The following is a 22,381-nucleotide window of genomic DNA, read 5'->3' as shown; positions in this document are numbered from 1 at the left end:
TCAAAATAAAAGACATGAAAAACATGAACCTACAAAATACACGACAAAGCCATTTGCATGCTAATTTCCCTAAACAAAGTGTTAAGTATGATACTCAGCGGCACTTTCAAAACAACGTTTTGTTTGTTTGAGCATACCAATAACCCGGACACAACAACATTGGCGCTACAAATGCTGTGAGTTTGGGACTGGACAATAGAACACTTGCAATTCCATTTGGTTCTCTCAGTGATGTAAAAATGAACACCACATTTAAATCTACGCTTATTTCAGTTCCATACGAATGCATGTGAGTCAATAGTGATGTGATCACCTATTTCTCTCCAAATAATTCTAATTTAACTCTCAAAGCCCCTCTTAATGCATATCGAACACTGCCTCTCACCAGGCAGAGCTTTTACAGGCCTGCTGCTGTACACCTTTATACTCTCTAATATCGCTGCATCTGTACATCACTCTAAACCTGTCCATTACTCTTAGTTTCCCTCAGTAACTCCTCTCTAATAACTCTAATAATTTATATTTGAAATAGGGATATTCAATGAAGGTTGACTGTATTAAGTCAAACATCTCAAATTTATTTAATGTCTTTACATTTCTTTTAAAAGTGTCAGACTAATTTAAAATCATTAAATATATTGGTTGCCCTATTTTAACAGGGCAACCATTTTTTTGTGGAATACTCCACAAACAGTTAAAATTATGTACTCAACCTCATGTCGTCCCAAACCCCTATGACATTCTTCCGTGGAACACAAATGTTTTTTTTTTTTTTTTTTTAGAATATGCTGGGCTGCTCATTTCCTTTCCTTTGAAAGTAAATGAGAATGACAAAAAGCACCATAAAGTGGTCAAAATTACTCTTGCAATATATTCCAATTCAAAGCTGTATTATAGCTTTGTATGAGGAAAAGACTGGAATTTAAGTCATTTGGACCACTTTAATGATACTTTTACAGTATAGTACTTTTTGTCATTTTGGAGCTTGAGAGACCCCGTGGCCCCAGTTTAATTAAGTGGAAAAGAGTGGCCAGGATATTATTTAAAATAAAACCTTTCCGTTCTACAGAAAAAAGAAACTCATACAGGTTTGGAACAATGTCAGTGATTTTTATTTTTATTTTTTATTACTGGGTGAACTATTCCTTTAAGGCAAGTGTGAATGTTTTGATGTTTTAAATGCACTTAGAAAAAAAAAAAAAATGGATCCCAAGTTATCCAACATCTCACTTTTTCCTGATCCAGATTTCCTGATTTTGCTAAGCTATGGGAAAAACTCTGTGCCTGCAACAAAATTAAGTGCTGTGTACAGGCATCACTACTTTAAAGGTCAGCCTGACTGCAAGACACATGTCTGGCCTGAGCTATGAGCAGCCAAGGAAGGTCAAACTAGATGGGAGACAAAGAGGTTGTTAATGGAGAGAGCACCAATATGTGCACACTTTCACTCTGTTGATGCATCAACTACATAAGTGCTCTTGAGGAGTCCAATGTAATACATAGATTTCATGGTCTACAAGTGAGTTTGCTTTTGGGTCAGTGTATCAACACTGTCGTAAAAAAGTGCAGAGGTTACGAGAGAGAATTAAAAAGAAACTGTAACCACTGAAATGGCTAAAGAGTTTTGCATCTGCCCCGGAGAGAAAAATAAATAAATTATGGTTGTGCAAATGGCCTCACTGGACTGAACTGGAAATGACTTGTGTTTTGTTTTCTTAGACTACTATTCAAAAGTTTGGAAACACTTGACTGAATTTGTTGCTTTTGAACTTAAAACCTTTTGATCTACAGGTATATGCTTGAAGGGATAGTTCACCCAAAAATTAAATTCTCTCATTATTTACTCACTCTCATGGTATCCCAGGTGTGTATGACTTTATTTCTTCACCAGAACACATATGAAGAAAAATATAAAAATATCTTAGCTCAGTAGGTCCTTAAAATGCAAATGAATGGAGATTTCTCTTTTGAAACTGCAGCAACGTCATTGTGACGAGGAGGAAGGCAGGGCTGGGCCGTGGGTGCGCACAGCCATCCCCCAATTGGGCTAATTAGCTGAGGAGAGGGATAAGGCCGAGCCGGATGTGGCAGTTCGGGAGAGAGAGAGCCACACACAGCTTCCGCGTGTGTTTACGTTTGTGTCTTTTTAAGTTTTCATTAAACATTATTTTGATGGTTCAGCCGGTTCCCGCCTCCTCCTTGCCCATTTTAAACCTACAGTCATCCATACTACACCAGCTGTTAAATTAATGTCTTCTAAAGTGACACGCTCGCTTTTGGTGCAAAAAAGATAAATATTTAAGTACTTTTTTAACTCTAAATCATGCTTCCTTTCTGCAGCGGTATGCGCGTGACGTAATCGCAATGGCATTTGAAACACGCGAGAACTGACACACCTACGTTACAGCCGAAAGAGCAGTGCTGTTTAAAAGTGAGGAGGAAGGCTGTACAGTAGCATGGTTGGTTTTGGTTTAGATCTGTATTTATCTGTTTCTTTACTCACAATGCTGCGTTTGTGTGCTTATCCTGGATGTCTCAGCCGAGAGGCGAATGTGAGATTATATCCGTTTCATGGAAATGGTAATATGTCACATGAGAGACCACGTGAACTCCACCCTCTCGTGAAGCTAATTAGAGTAAATAATGAGAGAATTTTCATTTTTGGTTGAACTATCCTTTTAAATGCTTGAAATTAGTTTTGCAGATGTTTAAATTGTACCCAATTATGAGTCTTTTTATTTATTTATTTATTTATTTATTTTTTTTATTTTACCAAAACTAGCTGTAATCTTTTTTTTTCCACCAAAACTAGCTGTAATCTTTGACAAAGCTAAATAAATAAGATAGTGTTTTTTTAGTTTTGTTGTTGTTTGTTTGTTTGTTTGTTTTTTTTTTGTTTGTTTTTTGCATTTTTGGTCACTGCATAATTCCCATGCTTCACATTGTTTTATTTCAAATTTAAATAACTTTACTCTTATTCTGTGTTGTGGAAATAGCAATAGGTTAGTCCAAAATTTTGACTGGTAGTCTTAACATACAGTATTACCAAAGTTTGGTCTCATATCTGCATTGTCCTCCGCAGATGTTGATGAGTGCCAGGTACACAACGGAGGCTGCCAGCATAGGTGTGTGAACACCAGAGGTTCATTCTACTGTGAGTGCAACCCAGGGTTCCGTCTCCACATTGATGCCCGCACCTGCATAGGTGAGTCATACAGAGTTCATGAGAGGTCACTGACAGAGCTGACAGACTGGCCTGCGTCCAAGGCTTTAGAGACTGTAATCATTACAGCCTAAAAGAAGCTTGCTTTCACAAAATGGGGTCCTCTTCAAAGCTAGCAGGGGTCCTTACCTTCAGCTGTGTGTATGAGGGGAAATCAAAGAGCTTCTTGTTTTCTTAATAGTGGAGTGTTTGCTGCTGTTCTGTACTGTGCAGGCCTCGTCATGGTGAGTGTGATGGACCTGTGAGATAGACCAGTGTCTCTGTCTATAGGACTCAACTGTTTCTTTTGAAGAATACTTGCTAGCATAATAATTAAGCTCATGATCTCTAGATGTATGGGTTTAGCATTTAAAATTTGGTTGGTTCAACTTTATTTTAATTCTTAAATCTTGATTTCTTTTTTCAAGCCAGAATGTGCACTGTGAGCACCATTCTTCTTTCCAGCTGAAAAACTGAAAGAGTCTTCCATTTGGGCTCAATTACCTGAGAAAGAGTCAAATTTTTGCCACTGAAAAGCGTGGTTTTGAGTTGTAAATAAAATACCTTTTGAGTTGGAATCGCCTTGTTACACTGGTGCCGAAACCCAGGATTTAGGAGGAAGAACACCGCCATGAATACCTCACCTCTGGAGGACATTTTCAAGACCCTCGCCAGCATCCACCAGTCACAGCATCAGGCCCTCCTTGAGCTGCGCGCAGAACAGGAGCAGCAGTTAATAACGCTCCTCCAGGCCTAAGCAGAGGACCGGCAGGTGCTCCGGAGCTTGCTGCCCCAGGAGGAGCTGCCGCTGTGACCCCAGACCCCATGACTGCCCCACCCCATGTTCTGCTCATCAAGATGGGCCCCCAAGATGACCCGGAGGCCTTCCTGGAGCTCATTGAGCTGATGGCAGAATTGGTATGGATCTCGTCGGGCCATTAGAGCAGATGGCACGTGGACATTGCTTTGTGTTGGTTCTGGTGGACTACACAATGCGATATCTAGAAGCAGTGCCTCTACGCAACATTTCAGCACGTAGTGTTGTGGAGGCACTCTTCAGAATCACCTCCCAAGTGGGGATTCTGAAAGATATCCTCACTGATCAAGGCACTACTTTAACGTAATGTACACTACGTGAGCTGTACGAATTATCGGGTATTAAATCGATTCGGACAAGTGTGTACCACCCGCAAATGGATGACTTGGTCAACGTTTTAATCAAACCCTGAAAAACATGATTCGTAAGTTTGTGCACATAGATGCTCGGAACTGAGATAAGTGACTTGAACCCCTGTTGTTCGCAGTTGGAGAGGTCCCGCAAGCCTCCACAGGGTTCTCCCCATTTTAATTATTGTATGGGCGTAAGTCTCGCAGTGTCTTAGACGTTGTGAGGGAAAAGGAGGGACCTTCAAACAGCAAAAACAAAATTCAGTACGTTCTTGACCTGAGAGCAAAACCACACATTGGGGCAGCCATCACAGGAGAATTTGCTACAGGCTCAAGAATGTCAGTACCAGCTGTATAACAGGAAAGCTAGGCTCCGGGAATTTACACAGGGAGATAAAGTCCTTGTATTACTACCCATATCAAGCTCTAAATGACTCTTGAAGTGGTAAGAGCTCTTTGAGGTCACACGGCGAATCGGGGAAGTCGATTGAGGTTAAACGAATGGATAGGGCCAAAGCACGGCAAATTTACCACCTCAATCTCTTAAAACCATGGAGGGAGGCGGTCTCCGTGTCTTTGGCGACAGTGGTTCCGGAGAGGGAGGAGCTCGGGCCAGAGGTGAACTTAAAAGCCAATTGAGTTACCCCAGTCACTTACGGAGACCACCTCTCACAAGTCACGGATGTGCCCCAGTTGCAAAGAGAATTCTGTGACGTGTCCTCGTCCCTTCCCGGTTGTACGAACCTCATAGAACACCATATCGAAACAACCCCAGGGGTAGTGGTATGCAGTCATCCCTACCGATTACCCAAGCACAAAAAAAAGTGGTTCGGGAAGAATTAAAGGCCATGCTATGGGGGTAATAAAAGAATCCCACAGTGACTGGGCCAGCCTGGTGGTGCTGGTTCCGAAGAGTGTCAGCTCGGTCCGGTTCTGTGTGTGTTATAGAATGGTCAACGCGGTGTTTAAATTTGTCACGTATCCAATGCCTCGTATTGACAAAATGCTCGATCGGTTGGGCCTGGCTTTCTTTTATTCGACACTAAATTTGACAAAGGGATACTGGCAGATCGCATTAACACCAATGTCTTGTGAGAAAACAGCCTTCTCCACACCGTTTGGCTCACACCAATTCGTGAACTTTCCATTCAGTTTGTATGTTTCAGCCCTTTATGGACCGAGTCCTCAGACCGCACTCTCCATATGCCGCTGTCTATCTGGATGACAACATTATATACAGTAATGGTTGGCAGTGGCATATGCAGCATCTTAGGGCAGTTCTGAGGTTGCTGCGACGGATGGGACTCACGGCAAACCCCAAGAAGTGCGCAATTGGACATGTGGAGGTACGGTACCTGGGGTTCCACTTGGGTCATGGGTAGGTGTCCCCAAATTGATAAAACCGCAGCGATTGCAGCCTGTTTGAGACCCAAGACCAAAAATGAGGTGAGACAGTTCCTGGGGCTGGCTGGCTATTATAGAAGGTCTGTGCCTAATTATTCGGACATCACCAGCCTGCTGACTGATCTCACTAAAAAGGGAGCCCCAGACCCAGTCCAGTGGTCAAAGCTGTGCCAACAGGCTTATATGTAGGTGAAAGCTGTGCTTTGTGGCGGGCCATTGTTACATGCTCCAGATTTTGCTCTCCGTTTTGTTTTACAGACCGAAGCGTCGGACAGTGGGTTAGGAGCCGTGTTGTCCCAGGTGGTTGAGGGAGAGGAACGCCTGGTGCTGTACATCAATTGGAAGCTTTCGGTGAGAGAGGCGAGGTACAGCACCGTTGAGGAGTATCTGGCCATCAAATGGGCGGTCTTCAATGCGTGGATCACCAGTTGGTATCTGGCTCTTCAGCCATTTAAGTTCGACGTGGTCCACAGGCCAGGGTCACAGATGGCCGTTGCGGATTTCCTCTCCAGAAATGGGTGGGGGGGGGGGGTGGAGAGTACTGGGCTGGCCGGATGGCTCCCTGGCCTGAGTCAGGCAGTGGGGGTATGTGGTGGTGGGGGTGTGGTCGAGCGCCGGCTTGTGAATGGAGAGCGAGATCGGGAGATGAGAACAGTAAGGATCATCACCTGTCAATGATTGTCTCTAACAGTTGTTTGTCATTGCAGTGAGAGTTGGAGACAGATTTAAGGCGAGCCAGACGCCAGTGAGGGTGAGAGAGAGCTACCCTCACATCCAGAGACTGTGTCTAATTGTTGCCACTGAAAAGTATCGTTTTGAGTTGTAAATAAAATACCTTTTGAGTTGGATTCACCATCTCCCTCTTCCTCCTTTCACCTCTTTGCAAACTTGTTACACCAACTCTAAACCACAGTCTAAACTAGCTGAGTGGGAGGGAATGTGAATCAAAATGATTAAAAACAGACAATGTTAATTCATCAATGAGGGTTTTGTCTAGGATCATTTGGTTTTGGATAAGAGTCATTTTAGTAGCTGGTAAATTTGCTAATACCTTTGGCCAGAAGACCATCAAGTTGTGACTTATGACCGATATATAGATTTTGAATTATTTGAAAATTTCCTAAGGATTGGGCCAAAATAAATATTTTCATTATCTTTGAGTATAAATGGTCTCATAACCAAAATGTAAAATTTCAGTTCTTAAGCTCCTCTCCCCCAACACCACCTCCAAAAAGATCCTGTTTCAACAATTTGTCACCATTATTTGCTGATTTATTTGGAAAGAGAGAGTGTCTGATAATATAGGATTTTATAAGTAACATTTTCAAAGCTGTTTTGCATGATATCCATGCATACTTTATGCTAGAAAATTTGAGGACAAACAGTGTACTCTTCTGCATTGATCCCTGCTGACTGATTTGCCTGTAATGACATGATATATTTAGTCTGTCTACTGATATAAAGACTATGCTTTAGAATCAACAGGCAGCCTATGTTCTGAATGGCTAAGGTTTGTTACTTTTGGAGAATTATCCTCACTGTGATGGTGAGATGTGGTGATCACATTCAGCAAGTCCTGGCATGACTGTCAGTCACGTTTACAACATTGTAATGTGTTTACCTGGAGCTCAGCCATAACCTTTATCCAACCCTGTGTGAAGAAAGAGGTAACTGCACATTCCCAAAGAAATTCTGTCTAGTTCAGAGAAAGGGTGGAGACGACAGACTGAAAGGCCACTGATATTAGGACAACAGCCATCCCAGCTGCATCATTAGCAAAGAGAAAATGGAAGAGTGGATGTATTAGTCTTTAATTTGCAACGTTACACATGTTAAGATTTACTTAGGAAACATCGTTGCTAGGCATTAATGATCTAAGACTAAAGGCCCTGTTTACACCTGGTATAATCACGTTCTGAGTGGTCCAATCATAATTGGATTGCGCTAAATACAGGTGTAATTGGGGTCCAAAAAACAAATGTGTGATCCGGTCACTGAAACTACATTCGTAAGTGGTCAGTAACTTTCAGTAACACTATACACTCCAAGTGTAAAATGCGTTATGTCTTGGCTGACCACTTGTGATCGGATCACCCAAAATAGAATACCAGGTTTAAACAGGGCCTAAAGGTAGGGGACCAAATGTCAGAGTACAGGTTATATTTAGAGTGGTTTGTCGTGAGAAGAGGTAAGTTGTAAGTGCCTGCACTCCAAGGTCTGTTATCAACCTCCATACTCTTCCTGATCGTTCCATTATCGTCTCAAGTCAGATGGCTTTTTAATAGGGCAGAACAAAGGTATTTAATTTGGTATTTCACTGAATATTATGATTGGTATCTGTCCTGAGATGGCTATCCTCTTTGAAAAAGAGAAGAATTGCAGAGTCGCCAAGCATCACAAAACGCTAGACTGAGATGAGAGGCTGTTTATTTTTCCATCACAGCCTCATATCAGTCATCTGAGAAAACAGCTGTGCATATGAAGTGAACCGTTTTAAGTAAGCCCTCAATATTTCCGGTTTTGAAAATAATTGGTTGTACTATTTTGGATAATTGTTGTGAACAGTGCTATTGACAGAAAATTTTAATAATTGATCCACATTCACTTTTACTATGAGAGTGACATTCTGAAAAAAGTTCATACAAAAACCAAACTTTAATTTATGACTTTTTAACAGCAGCTGTTTTAAGTGGATTTTAAACATTTCACATTTTGTTGACATTAAAGCTAAAATTAAATCTGACCATTTTAACCTTGAAAATAATTAGCCCTGAATGAACTCTGTGGCTGTGGCATCAGCATCATGCTGTGGGGCTGCTTCTCTTCAGCAGCGCCACATACTTTGGTTCATCGTGAGAAAAAAGGGTGTAAATTTTACACCTCTGTCATCACCAAACAGAATTGCAAAAATGATGACTGTTTTCAAACAGGCTTCCCGAACACTTCCTCAACAGTATCTTAAGTTGGTCATAAAACAGATAGTCCTGCCCCAAACTCACACCTTTTGTTGAGCTAGTGTTGCTGTGTGGGGCTGGTCGGAATGCTCAAACAAATGTTTTGATAGAACCACAGAGCCACAGTGTTTACACTTTGATTTCAATGAAATCGAAGTACATATGACTTCACCAGGTGTTTTGGTGTAAACCGGCCGGCCTGTGCAAGCACTGCAAAAAATGATTTTCAAAACAAGTATTTTTGTCTTGTTTTCCAGTAAAAAATGTCTAAACATTTTTATTGATTTGACAAGCAAACTGGCATAATATTTTAAGTCTTGTTTTGAGAGAAATCTAACTGAATTTAGTGAGATTTATTCTTAAAACAAGAAAAGAAAGAAAAAAAAAATAAATGGGCTAAAAAAATTAACTTAATTAAAAAATGTACTTTTCTTACCCCACTGGCAGATTTTTATTTTTTTTTTAAGTCTAAAGTTGACTAAATTTTGTCAGATTTCTCTTAAAACAAGACTTAATATCTATCTATCTATCTATCTATCTATCTATCTATCTATCTATCATATATATATATATATATATATATATATATATATATATATATATATATATATATATATATATATATATATATATATACACACACACATACAGTCAGCCACAACATTAAAACCACCTGCCTAATATTGTGTAAGTCCCACTTGTGCCGCCAAAACAGCGCCAACCCGCATTCTGAGATGCTATTCTTCTCACCACAATTGTACACAGCGGTTATCTGAGTTACAGTAGACTTTGTCAGTTCGAACCACTCTGGCCATTCTCTGTTGGTCACATTATTGTCACACTATTTTATAGTGTTACTGCTGGCACCTAGCTCGAGTCTGTGTTTGTAGCCTGCTAGTTTTTTTAGCATCACTTATCTATCTGTTTTCAGATTTTAATATTTAATCTCTGCCATTTTTCAGCACACATCTGTTTTTCCCCCACGTTATTCTTTTATCGCATTTCAACTGTATGCATTTTTCCGCATGCATCTGCTTTCTGATTCTGTAGAGCCCCTGCAGCAGGATGTTTGGGTGACATCTCGGTGGCATACTCGCTCAGCAAAGCGACACCACTCTCCCATTCCTGTTAGAGTTTCCAATCGAATCTCCCCACTCAGTGATGCACCCATTGAAAATCATGTTGAAAGAGCCGTGGTTATAGGAGATTCTCTTGTAAGGAATGTGGAAATAGAGACTCCAGCCACTATGGTCAAATGCATTTTGGGGGCTCGAACATCTGACATGTGACAAGTGCAAGAAGCCACAGCTTGATCCTGGAGAATTGGCTAATTATAGACCGATTTCAAATCTCCCATTTATATCAAAAATACTAGAAAAGGTAGTGTCCTCCCAACTATGTTCATTTCTACAGAGAAATTGTATATATGAAAAATGTCAGTCAGGATTTAGGTCCCACCACATTACAGAGACTACACTTATCAGAGATACAAATTACTTGCTCCTATCATCTGATCACGGCTGCATTTCTCTTCTAATGTGTGAAAGGTTCGTTGTCTGGGCAATGAAGGAGTCAGGATGCAGTGAACTGTCAACATGAGTATTTTTATTACTCTTCAGCATCGTTCTTAAAACTTAAAAAGGCACTCAGTGGCCAAGTAGTCACACACACAAATGTGTAAAGGCTTCTATTGAGCACACACAGGTACAGTCTCTCTCTCTGGTCTCTCTCTGCCACTCTGATGCCTTGTGCGCCTTTTATGTCTCCCTCTGCCATCACTACTTAATTATAATGGCCTGTGATAACACAGGTGACAAGCCTTACCACTCTCTCTCCCGCAGACAGACACCCGACCATGCCCCCATCACCACATATCCCCACCGCCTGACTCAGGCCAGGGCAACATCCGGCCTGCCAACTCCTCCCTCCATTTCTGGAGAGAAAGTCAGCCACAGCCATCTGCGCCCCTGGTCTCTGGATCACCTAAAATTTGAACGGATGAAGTGCCAGGTACCAGCAGGTGATCCACACACTGGTATCCTTCATGCGGTGAAGCCACTAGAGTGGGGCGTGTTCTGAACAGAGGGTGAAGGCCCACCCCAGCAGGTAGTAGCAGAGAGTGAAGATGGCTCACTTGATCACTAGACACTCCTTCTCCACGATGCTGTACTGAGTCCCTCTCAGCGAGAGCTTACGACTAATGTACAGCACCGGTCGCTCCTCCCCATCCACCTCCTGCGAGAGCACTGCCCCCAGCCCTCTGTCAGATGCATCCATCTACAAAATAAATGGGAGATAGAAATTAGGAGCATGTAAAAGCGGCCGACCACAAAACACAGATTTTATCTTTTGGAAAGCCTGTTGCCATGACTCCGTCCACTGGACCAGATTGGGGGCCCCCTTTCTAGTAAGTTCAGTCAGCGGGATGGTGACGTCAGAGTAACTAGGCACAAACCTTCGTTAGTAGTCAGCCAGCCCCAGAAACTGTCTTTACCTCCTTTTTGGTCTTGGGCCTCGGACAGGCTGCAATCGCTGCGGTTTTGTTAACCTGGGGACACACCTACCCACCCAGTTGCGCATTTCTGCGGGTTGCCGTGAGCCCCGCCTGTCACAGCGACCTCAGGACAGCTCTCGGATGTTGCATGTGCAGTTGCCAATCATTACTATAGACAATAATATCATATAAATATACGGCGGCATATGCTGTATGTGGTCTGAGAACTTTGTTCATGAGACGCTGAAATGTGGCCGGGGCCCCAAACAAACTGAACGAAAGGGTCACAAATTGGTGTAAGCCAAATGGTGTGGAAAAAGCAGTTTTTTCTTGGGAGATTAGAGTTAAAGGGATCTGCCAATAACCCATTGATAAGTCCAGTGTTGAATAAAATTGAGCCGTGCCCAACCAATTGAGCAATTCGTCAATCCGAGGCATTGGGTACGTGTCAAATTTGGACACTGTGTTCACTTTGCAATAGTCTACACAGAACCGGACCATCCTGTCACCCTTAGGTACCAGAACCACCGGGCTGGCCCAATCGCTGTGCGAATCTTCTATTACACCCATATCAAGCATCGCCTCTAATTCTTTTATACTTTAATACTTTTTTGTGTTCAGGAAGGTGATAGGGACGACTACGAACCACCACCCCCGGGGTGGTCTTGATGTGGTGCTCTATGAGGTTCGTGTGACCGAGGAGAGGCGAGAACACGTCCACAAATTCCGATTGCAACTTGGCCACGTCTGTGAGCTGCGATGGTAAGAGGTGATCTCTACACGGGACCGGGATGAATGAATTAGGTTTGAGAGTCACCTCCGGCCTGAGCTCATTCCTCTCTGGGACTACCATCGCTAAGTCCACAGGGACCGTCTCCCTCCATGATTTTAGGAGGTTGAGGTGGTAAACTTGATGTGCTCCTCCCCATCCGTTTGCTTAACCTCATAATCGAGATCTCCGACTCGCCATGTGACCAAAGGGCCCTTGCCACTTGGCGAGAAATTTAGAGCTTGAGGTGAGCAGTAATACAAGTACTTTATCTCCCGGTGTGAATTCCCGTAGTCGAGTGCCCCGTCATAGAGCCGGCTTTGACGTTCCTGAGCTTGGAGCAAATTCTCCTATGTTAATCGACTCAAAGTGTGGAGTTTTGCTCTAAGATCAAGAATGTACTGAATTTCATTTTTACTGTTTGAAGGTTCCTCCTCCCAAGCTTCCCATATGATGTTGAGCATGCCGCATGGCCAATGCCCATACAGCAGCTCGAATGGGGAAAACCCTGTGGTGGCTTGTGGACCCCTCGCACTGCAAATAACAGGGGTTCGAGCCACTTATCCAATTCCTAGCATCCTCATGTATGAACTTACGAATCATATAATCAATAATATTGGCATTATATTCATGCTGTTAGCCAGAGGGGATCTGGCCCCCACAGTGAGCCTGGTTTCTCCCAAGGTTATTTTCCTCCATTAACCAACATCTTATGGAGTTTTGTGTTCCTTGCCACAGTCGCCTTCAGCTTGCTCACTGGGGTTCTAAATACAATTATTATTTAATCATTTAATTATTTTTATACACAATTTACAATTACATAATGATGACTCTAAGACTTTATAGATATTACAGTTTCATTTTCTGTTAATGCATGATTTTCTGTAAAGCTGAAATGATGTGTGTTGTGAAAAGCGCTATACAAATAAAAATGACTTGACTTGACTTGTTGATCTCTCTCATCAACAAGGTGTTTACATCCGCAGAACTGCCACTCACTGGATGTTTTTTGTTTTTGGCACCATTCGCAGTAAATTCTAGAGACTGTTGTGTGTGAAAATCCCAGGAGATCAGCAGTTACAGAGATACTCAAACCAGCCCATCTGGCACCAACAATCATGCCACGGTCCAAATCACTGAGATCACATTTTTTCCCCATGCTGATGGTTGATGTGAACATTAACAGAAGCTCCTGACCCGTATCTGCATGATTTTATGCACTACACTGCTGTCACATGATTGGCTGATTAGATGATCACATGGATGATTGTTGGTGCCAGATTTGAGTATTTCTGGAACTGCTGATCTCTTGGGATTTTCACACACAACAGTCTCAGAATTGGTGAATTTACTCTGAATGGTGCCAAAAACAAAAAACATCCAGTGAATGGCTGTTCTGTGGACGGAAATGCCTTGTTGATGAGAAAATGGCCAGACTGGTTCGAACTGACAAAGTCTACGGTAACTCAGATAACTGCTCTGTACAATTGTGGTGAGAAGAATAGCATCTCAGAATGCTATTCTGAGGTGCGGGTTGGCACTGTTTTGGCAACACGAGGACCTACACAATATTAGGCAGGTGGTTTTAATGTTGTTGCTGATCAGTGTATATATATATATATATATATATATATATATATATATATATATATATATATATATATATATATAGTGTATTCATAATATATTCAGACCCCTTAATTTTTTTTTCTCATTTTGTTATGTTGCAGCCTTAGGCTAAAATGCTTTAAATTATTTTGTTTCACATCAATCTACACTCCAAACCCCAAAATGCCAAAGCAAATAAACAGATTTTTAATAACTTTACAAATTTAATAAAAAGAAAAATCTGAAATATCACACTGACATAATTATTCAGACCCTTAACTCAGTACTTAGTTGAAGCACCTTCGGCAGCGATTACAGCCCCAAGTCTTTTTGGGTTTGGATTTGGGGATTTTCTGCCATTCTTCACTGCAGATCCTCTCATGCTCTGTTGGTGGACAGCCATTTCAGGTCTCTCCAGAGATGTTCGATTGGGTTCATGTCCGGGCTCTGGCTGGGCCACTCAAGGACATTCACAGAGTTGTCCTTAAGCCACTCTTGTGTTGTCTTGGCTGTGTGCTTAGGGTCATTTTCCTGTTGGAAGGTGAACCTTCGGCCCAGTCTGAGGTCCTGAGCGCTCTGGACCATGTTTTCATTAAGGATATCTCTATATTTTGCTGCATTCAGCTTTCCTTCAACCCTGACCAGTCCCCCAGTCCCTGCCGCTGAAAAACACCCCCACATCATGATGCTACCACCACCATGCTTCACCACTGGGAGGTAGGTGATGAGCGGTGCCTGGTTTCCTCCAGACATGACGTTTGGAATTGTGGTCAAACAGTTCAATCTTAATTTCATCAGACCTGAGAATCTTGTTTCTCACAGTCTGAGAGTCCTTTTGACGTTTTTTTCCATATTCCAAGTGAGATTTCATGTGTCTTGCACTGAGGAGAGTCTTCCATCTGGCCACTCTACCATAAAGCCCAGATCGGTGAAGTGTTGCAGTGATGGTTGTCCTTCTGCAAGTTTCTCCCATCTCCACACATGATCTCTGGAGCTCAACCAGAGTGACAATCAGGTTCTTGGTCACCTCTCTTACCAAGGCCCTTCTCCCCCGATTGCTCAGTTTGGCCGGACGGCCAGCTCTAGGAAGAGTCCTGGTTGTTCCAAACTTCTTCCATTTAAGAATTATGGAGGCCACTGTGCTCTTGGGAACCTTCAATACAGCTGAACTTTTTTGTAGCCTTCTCCAGATCTGTGCCTTGACACAATCCTGTCTCTGAGCTCTGCAGGCAGTTCCTTTGACCTAATGGCTTGGTTTTTGCTCTGATATGCATTTTCAGCTGTGAGACCTTATATATACAGGTGTGTGCCTTTCCAAATCATGTCTAATCAATTGAATTTGCCACAGGTGGACTCCAATAAAAGTGTAGAAACATCTCAAAGATGATCCAGAGAAATGGGATGAACCTAAGCTAAATTTCAAGTCTGATAGCAAAGTATCTGAATAGTTTTTTTCTTTTAATAACTTTGCAGAGTTATCAGGTTACATGGTTTTCGCCTTGTCATTATGGGGTATGGAGTGTAGATTGATGTGCAAATAAATAAATAAATAATTTAAAGCATTTTGGCATAAGGCTGCAACATAAAATGTGAAAATATTTGAATACTTTATGAATGCACTGTATATATATATATATATATATATATATATATATATATATATATATATACCGTATATATACTGATATTTACTGTATATACTGTACTCTATCTATCTATCTATCTATCTATCTATCTATCTATCTATCTATCCATCTATATGCAGTATATATTAAATATACACTTTCTGAAGCTGTTTATCCTTTACTCCAATGTTTTCAGCCTAGTTTTTGTACTCTTAACAAGTCTTTGTAAAGAAGTGTTTGTTTCTGGCTCTTAAAACTTTTATTTCTCTGCCGCCCTCAGCTGTGCTCTCTTGTGCGGTGAATAATGGAGGTTGTGAGCAGGAATGTATGCAGCTTTCTCCTGTTCACTTCCAGTGCCGCTGTAGACGTGGATACCAGCTCACCGCTGATGGCAAGCACTGCAGAAGTGAGACTCACTCTTTTACTTGTTTAGCTAAACTTGAAACATCTGACTATGGCTGCACTTTTACTTTTGCTTATCCCATGGTCTTTGCGAATACTCGATTCTGATTGGCTGGAATGCATGCTTTAAAACCGTTTGATGCACAGGTAGTTCCAGTCAGTTTTAATCACCATTCTATATTAATGTGCCTACTCTGCTGTCCTCTGTATTGAGGAGGAGGAGAGAACTACACGAGACCCATCAAAAGGCGTCTTTCATTGTCCAGCAAAATAAACATCTGCTAATATTGCTGCACTGCTCAGCACATATCCATTAGAGGGTGCCGCTCGATCACATATCTCAGACTAAAGCGCTGAATGAAGACTTAGTAGGTTTAGTAATCACGCAAGGTCATATGGCGATTTCATATCGATTCAATCAATCGTGCAGCCTTAATGGATACCACACCGATGTCTTAGAGGTCAAAGTGTGCAGAATTCAAAGCATTGTGGATGTTTTTTCCCTTCATCATTAACAGTAAGTGCCACTTTTACAACTGTCACGTACGTAACAGTTTTTTCCTCATTTATGTGAAAATTACAAAGAATAGAAATTTAATATTACATGTTCTTAGGAGTGCCAACTCTTCTACATTATTTCGTTGAATACTAACTTCTACAGGCTAGTATTATTTCTGGATTGTGCATTTTACATTCACAGAGTTTTTACAGAGTGTGTGGTCTCTAAAAAAACTAATGTCTTTTTTCCAATTATTCATACAGCTTTTTATTTAATTAATTCAAATAAATGTTATATGCTCGCACTACACCTCTGTGTCTGATTTAGAGCATTCAGAACTCTAGATCTAATGACCTGTAGATAAAGTTAACCATTATTTTTATTCTTCATGACAATTGTAACTAATCAGTGCTGGCAAGTGACCATGGCTTCACGTGGGGTGATTCTTCGCTTCCACGTTGTGCATTAGAATAGTTTAACGCATACCTAGCCATGGATTATCCCTTACTTAATAGACTTAATATTTTTGAGTCTTAGAAAAAAAGAAAAAAAAAAAACTTTAGCCGATTTTAGTCAGAGTGAGGTGAGGAGATTATCTACTTGTACTGTATATGTATTGGAGAAATTGTAACACTTAATATGGCAGCTTTGACCTACCTTACATTTAAAAGAGCCAATCACCTGTATGGTTACTCAAGAGCGTGACTAGTGTCTGCCAAGTTCAGGGGCTGAGCCCATGGTCCATTTTAGACATAAGAGGTACAGTATAGTGTGTACGAAGTTTTTCTGAATGAGTTTCCAGCCCTGCTAAATGCTTAACCCCCTTACAAATGCAGTTATATTTGCTAAAAGAGTATATCATTCTTAGCGATTCTCTCAATTGAAAGGAATGTGGTTGACATCATTGATGAAGTTGCTGTTCTTAACCGATTTGCAAATCTTCATGCAAGATGTTATTCTCTACTACCTCAAGCAGCTCAAAAATAAATTGTCTTTTTACTTTACTGGTTCTCATAAAGTACTAGGGCAGATGTTTTGAGTTTGACATAATATATGAATTAATATAATATAAAACATTATATAAATATATTATATCTTATTATATATATTCTAAATATATCTAAATCTATATTGATATAATCAATGTATATTGTAAATAATAATCATATAAATCATCATACTTAACACCCACAGTTATACGGTGTGATATTTTGTTTTAAATGACAGAACTGAATTTTCATTGTCTGTACTGTTTATCATTTAATTCCATTTGTTCATTCATTCATTGAAAAAAATGATTTCTATATGACTGATTTTTTCCCCTATCATGAAAAACGTCTCGGGTTACTTGACTATAACCCTTGTTCCCTGAAAAAGTGGAACGAGATGCTGCGCTTGATTCAGCGCTTATGGGAACGTCTTTAGGAGTGACCAGCTGTGAATATGTGTGCAACATGTCAATGAAATTGACTAGAACCTTTGTAGCCTCTGTTGGTGAGATCATCAGAATGCGCCAGTACCAGGGGCTATAAATAGATGTGCCACAGGTGCATCGTCAGGTATATTTGTCTGAAGAGCAGTCCTGGGACATCCTCAGTGCGGCAATGAAGCGCAGCATCTCCTTACGCTTTTTCAGGGAAAAAGGGTTACAGTCAAGTAACTTGAGACGTTCCCTGTCAAAAGTTACACTTAATGCTGCGCTTGATTCAGCACTTATGGGAACGAGAATACCCATGCCACCGCACTGTGGGTGTCTGGACCCCTTATGGTTGTGTAGTGTGTGCTCACAAGAATGCGAAAAGTCTCAGACATGAGCTTGTGATGTTGACTCAAGGACATGAGAGCCCGGAGTGGCATGAACATCCAAACTATAAAATCTTATAAATGTGTGTGGAGAGGACCAGCCTGCTGCATTACAAACATGCTGCAGAGGGGCACCCCCCGCCAAAGCTTTAGAAGAAGTGACCCCCCTGGTAGAATGAGCCCTGATGCCTACTGGCGAAGCTTGACCGCGTGCCTCATAGGCAAGGGCAATAGCATCCCTCACCCAATGTGACATTGTCTGTTTTGTGGCGGCCGCCCCCCTGTTATGGCCCCCATGACAAACGAATAGTTGCCCTGACTTACGCCACGGCTAGTACGGTGGACGTAGGCCTGAAAAGCACGGACTGGACACTTCAGTCTGTGAAGTTTCTCCTGATCCGGTGTTGTGAACGGCGGAGGACAGAAGGCCTCAAGAGTGACCGGATGTACAGTCGAGAAAGGAACCTTAGGCAGGTAGTCAGGATGAGGATGCAATATCGCTTTCGCCATTCCTGGGGCAAAGTCTAAGCAGGATGGCAAGACAGACAGAGCCTGCAAATCCCCAGTTCTTTTTAAATAAGTGATAGCCATAAGAAAAAACATCTTTAGAGTCAGGAGCATGTCAGACACTGACTCTAGAGGTTCAAAGGGGGTCTCAACCAGACCCTCAAGGACTATAGCTAAGTCCCATGAAGGGATCCTGGTTCTAACGGGAGGCCTCAGTCGCATGGCCCCACGAACGAAGCGAGCGAGCAAAGGATGTTTCCCCAGTGGCACCCCGTCAATCAAGGCATGGCAAGCCGACAGAGCAGCCACATAAACCCTGAGAGTGGCGGGGCATGTGCCTACTGATAATTTCTCCTGCAGGAAGTCCAGAACTGAAGCAATCTGGCAGTTAACTGGATCTGCATTACGTGCAGTGCACCACCTTTCAAAGACACCCCATTTATTGACATAACTTTTTCTAGTGGAAGGAAAAAGTCAGAATGGTCTCAATAACTTCAGGTGAAAACCCAGTATACCTCAGTTGGTACCCTTCAGGGGCCAAACATGAAGGTTCCACAGCTCGGGCCGAGGATGAAATATTGTCCCCTGTGCTTGAGACAGAAGGTCCCTCTTCTTTGGTATCACCCAAGGCGAGCCGTCAAGGAGAGATATTATCTACGAGAACCATACTCTATTCGGCCAATGCAGCGCTATCAGTAAGAGGCAAGATCCTTGTTGACGAACTCTGTCTAGAACTCCCGGGAGCAGAGAAACCAAAGGAAACGTATACAGCCGCATTTTGGGCCATGTATGCGCCACCGCGTCCAGACCCATGGGGGCTGGGTGACTCAGAGAGAAGTAGAGGGGACATTGCACTGTCTGTTGGGAGGCGAAGAGGTCCACCTCTGCTTCTTAAAATCTTAACCAGATTTGTTTCACTACCTCGGGGTGGAGTTTCCATTCTCCCGTCGGTATTTTCTGTCTGGAAAGTAAATCCGCTCCCACATTCAGGCATCCAGGGATATATACTGCTTTGAGTGACAGGAGCTTGCCCTGGGCCCAAAGAAAAATCTGCCATGCCAGTCTGATTAGCTGGCGCGACCGCAGACCTCCCTGGTGATTTATGTAAGAGACTGCCGCTGTGTTGTCCACCCGCACCAGGACATGGCAGCCTCTCAGATTCTGGAGGAAGTACTTCAGGGCAAGAAATACAGCCATCAACTCGAGACAGTTGATGTGCCAATCGAGCTGATGACCCTCCCATTCCCCTTGAGCTGGACGACCACTTAAGACCACTCCCCAGCCTGACAGGGAGGCGTCTGTTGTTAGCAATCTGCAACGGCAAGACGCACCTAGAGTGGGACCCAAAGCGAGGAACCGGGATCTGAGCCACATAGAGAGGGTACGTAGCCCGCAGCGCGTAACCCTTATCTGCCTTCGGGGATTGGCCCTTGGATGAAATCCCCTGGCTTTGAGGCACAACTGAAATGGTCTCATATGCAAAAGGCCCATAGGGATCACAGAGGACGCAGATGCCATGAGACCTTACATTCGTTGATACTGAAGAACAGTAAGATCTTGGCCTAGCCTGACTTTGCTCAGGGTATTCTGAATGGTCTCGATTCAAGCGTTAGACAGCTGTGCCCGCATCGTGATCGAATTCCATATGATCCCTAAATATGTCGTTCTCTGGGCAGGAGAAAGAATGCTTTTCTTGTCGTTGAGTCTCAACTCCAGAGAAACTAGGTGAGCTAAGATGACATTTCTGTGCTGTAATGCCAGTTCTTGTGATTGTGCTAGTATCAGCCAGTCATCTATGTAATTCAAAATGTGGATGCCCTGGAGTCGCAATGGAGCCAGTGCTGCATCCATGCACTTTGTGTATGTGCGAGGTGATAAGGCTAGGCCGAATGGAAGATCCCGATATTGGTAAACCTCGCCCCCGAAAGCAAACCTCAGGAACTTCCTGTGGTGTGGCAGTATTTTTATACAAAAGTATGCTTCCATGAGATCGATCGTGACTAACCAATCGCGATGTTGAATTTGTGATACGATCATCTTGACCGTTAGCATCTTGAACTTGAGCGCCTTGACTGACCGGTTCAAGCCTCGAAGATCTAAAATCAGATGCAATCCCCCATCCTTCTTGGGAACCAGGAAGTATCTGCTGTAGTAACCTGACTCTCTCTCTGGAAGGGGAACATGTTCTATGGCCCCTTTGACCAGAAGAGATTGCAGCTCTTGTGACAGTAAATGTGCTTGTTCCGGGTTCACGGTAGTGGGGACCACGCCGTTGAAACACGGAGGATGGCGAACGAATTGAATTCTGTAGCCCTTTTCTACTGTCTTTAGGACCCACATAGAAATACCCGGCAGTAGTTTCCAAGCTGCCAGGTTCTCTGAAATGGGTACCAATTTTGATACTTCCCACTGAGGGGACGTTGGATGTTCCGTGTCCTGGGCGATAACAGGAAGCATCGGAACACCCAACATTTCACTGGAAACCGCTGCCCCATGAAACACCAGAGGGGGTGGGGATGGAGAGGTTTCGTGGGGGTGTCGCGAAGGAGTGGGTAGATGTTTTGCACGCCCCGTCCCGAGGGGGGCTACCCCCACAAGGCTGGGCGCAAGACTGTCAGGACTTCTTCTTTTTGGAAATAATGGTCCTGAGGTCTTGCTTTGGAGGCTGCTGAGGGCGACGAGCCGGTCCCCAATCTTTACGAGGGGGAGCGCGACTCGCCACACTTTGTTTTTGAGCCTCCCTTCTAGAAGGACTGGGGCGAGGCTGGGTGGTCAGCAGCCCCTCCCCCTGAGTGTGGCGAGGAAGGAATTGTACAAAGGCTTCCTTGTGTTTTTTTCTATGACTATTCACCGAATCGCCAAACAGGCCGGAAGGTGAGACCGGGGCATCAAGTAGGAATACTCTGTCCTTATCCTTGATGCCCGTGAGGTTTAGCCACAGATGCCTCTTCGTGTTGACCAAAGCAGCCATTGAACGGCCGATAGAGCGAGCCGTCTGCTTGGTTGCACGGAGAGATAAATCTGTGGCTCGACGAAGCTCTGAGAATGCTCCCTCATCGATTGTACTACCTGCACTCAGGTCCTTCAACAGATCAGCCTGGTATGCCTGTAATACCGCCATGGTGTGTAGCGCAGCACCAGCCTGACCTGCTGCTTGATAAGCTTTCCCCACAAGCGTTGAGGTGGTTCTACACGGCTTTGTGGGGAGAGTTGTTTTTTTTAATGATGATGTTGAACCAGGCGAGAGATAGCCCGCGAGCATCTCTTCTACCTGTGGAATCATCATCATTCGTATACCCCTGTGACTTAGCAGTCACAGGGGTATACGAATATGTTGACATCGAAGGCACAAAGAAATGGGAAGTATACGTTTTCCCCATGAAGGCGTCAACTCGTCATGGAGGTCTTCAAAGAAGGGGAGAGACTGATTTTGTGTTCCCATCCCCTGGCCACCAGACAGAAATCTGTCTTCTAGTTTTGATCGTTTGGGGGTCTCTTGTTCGCGTGGCCAGTCTAGCTGTAATCTGGCCATCGCACGAGTAACCACCTCGAGTAATTCCTCAACTGCTTTGTCATCATGTGAGGAACATTCAGAAGTAGGCAACTCACAGTCCGCAGACCCAAGAGATTCATCGTCCCCCTCATGAACAGAAGAGGCGCCAGGGCATGCTTCGAGATCACGCGAGGGACAAACTGGATCTGGAGAGAGAGCGAGCGATAGGCACGGACCCGTCTCTCACTCCTCAGCCAGATCCATATGCGAGCCCCACGATGGAATGGTGGGTACTGGCTCTTGGAAGTAAGCAAGACGAGCACGCAGCGTCTTCACTGTGAACAGCTCACAATGCTCACACTCGCCTCACTCCAATGCAAGAGCAGCGTGCTTTTCCCCCAAACAAACAAAACAAAACTGGTGTGTGTCCGATTCAGCCATAGGACGTAAGCAT

The 22,381-nt window shown here is 43.2% G+C and overlaps 1 protein-coding gene across 8 annotated transcripts in view; it reads left to right on the top strand.

The window, feature by feature from the left end:
- The window catches only part of LOC127419054 (multiple epidermal growth factor-like domains protein 6), a 176,354-nt gene that overhangs the window by 95,940 nt on the left and 58,033 nt on the right, over positions 1-22,381 (top strand). For 6 of the 8 annotated variants that reach the window (XM_051660109.1, XM_051660108.1, XM_051660111.1 and 3 more), the window contains 2 exons: positions 3,083-3,205; positions 15,504-15,629. In XM_051660109.1, coding sequence (XP_051516069.1) covers positions 3,083-3,205; positions 15,504-15,629 — 249 coding nt within the window. The remainder of the gene's footprint in view (positions 1-3,082; positions 3,206-15,503; positions 15,630-22,381) is intronic. The other 2 variants (XM_051660112.1, XM_051660110.1) reach the window with 1 other exon arrangement.

The sequence above is a fragment of the Myxocyprinus asiaticus genome, chromosome 28 (genome assembly GCF_019703515.2).
Source record: "Myxocyprinus asiaticus isolate MX2 ecotype Aquarium Trade chromosome 28, UBuf_Myxa_2, whole genome shotgun sequence".
Taxonomy (NCBI): Eukaryota; Metazoa; Chordata; class Actinopteri; order Cypriniformes; family Catostomidae; genus Myxocyprinus; species Myxocyprinus asiaticus.
The sequence above is the reverse complement of the archived record's forward strand: the minus strand, read 5'-3'. Positions and strand labels throughout refer to the sequence as shown.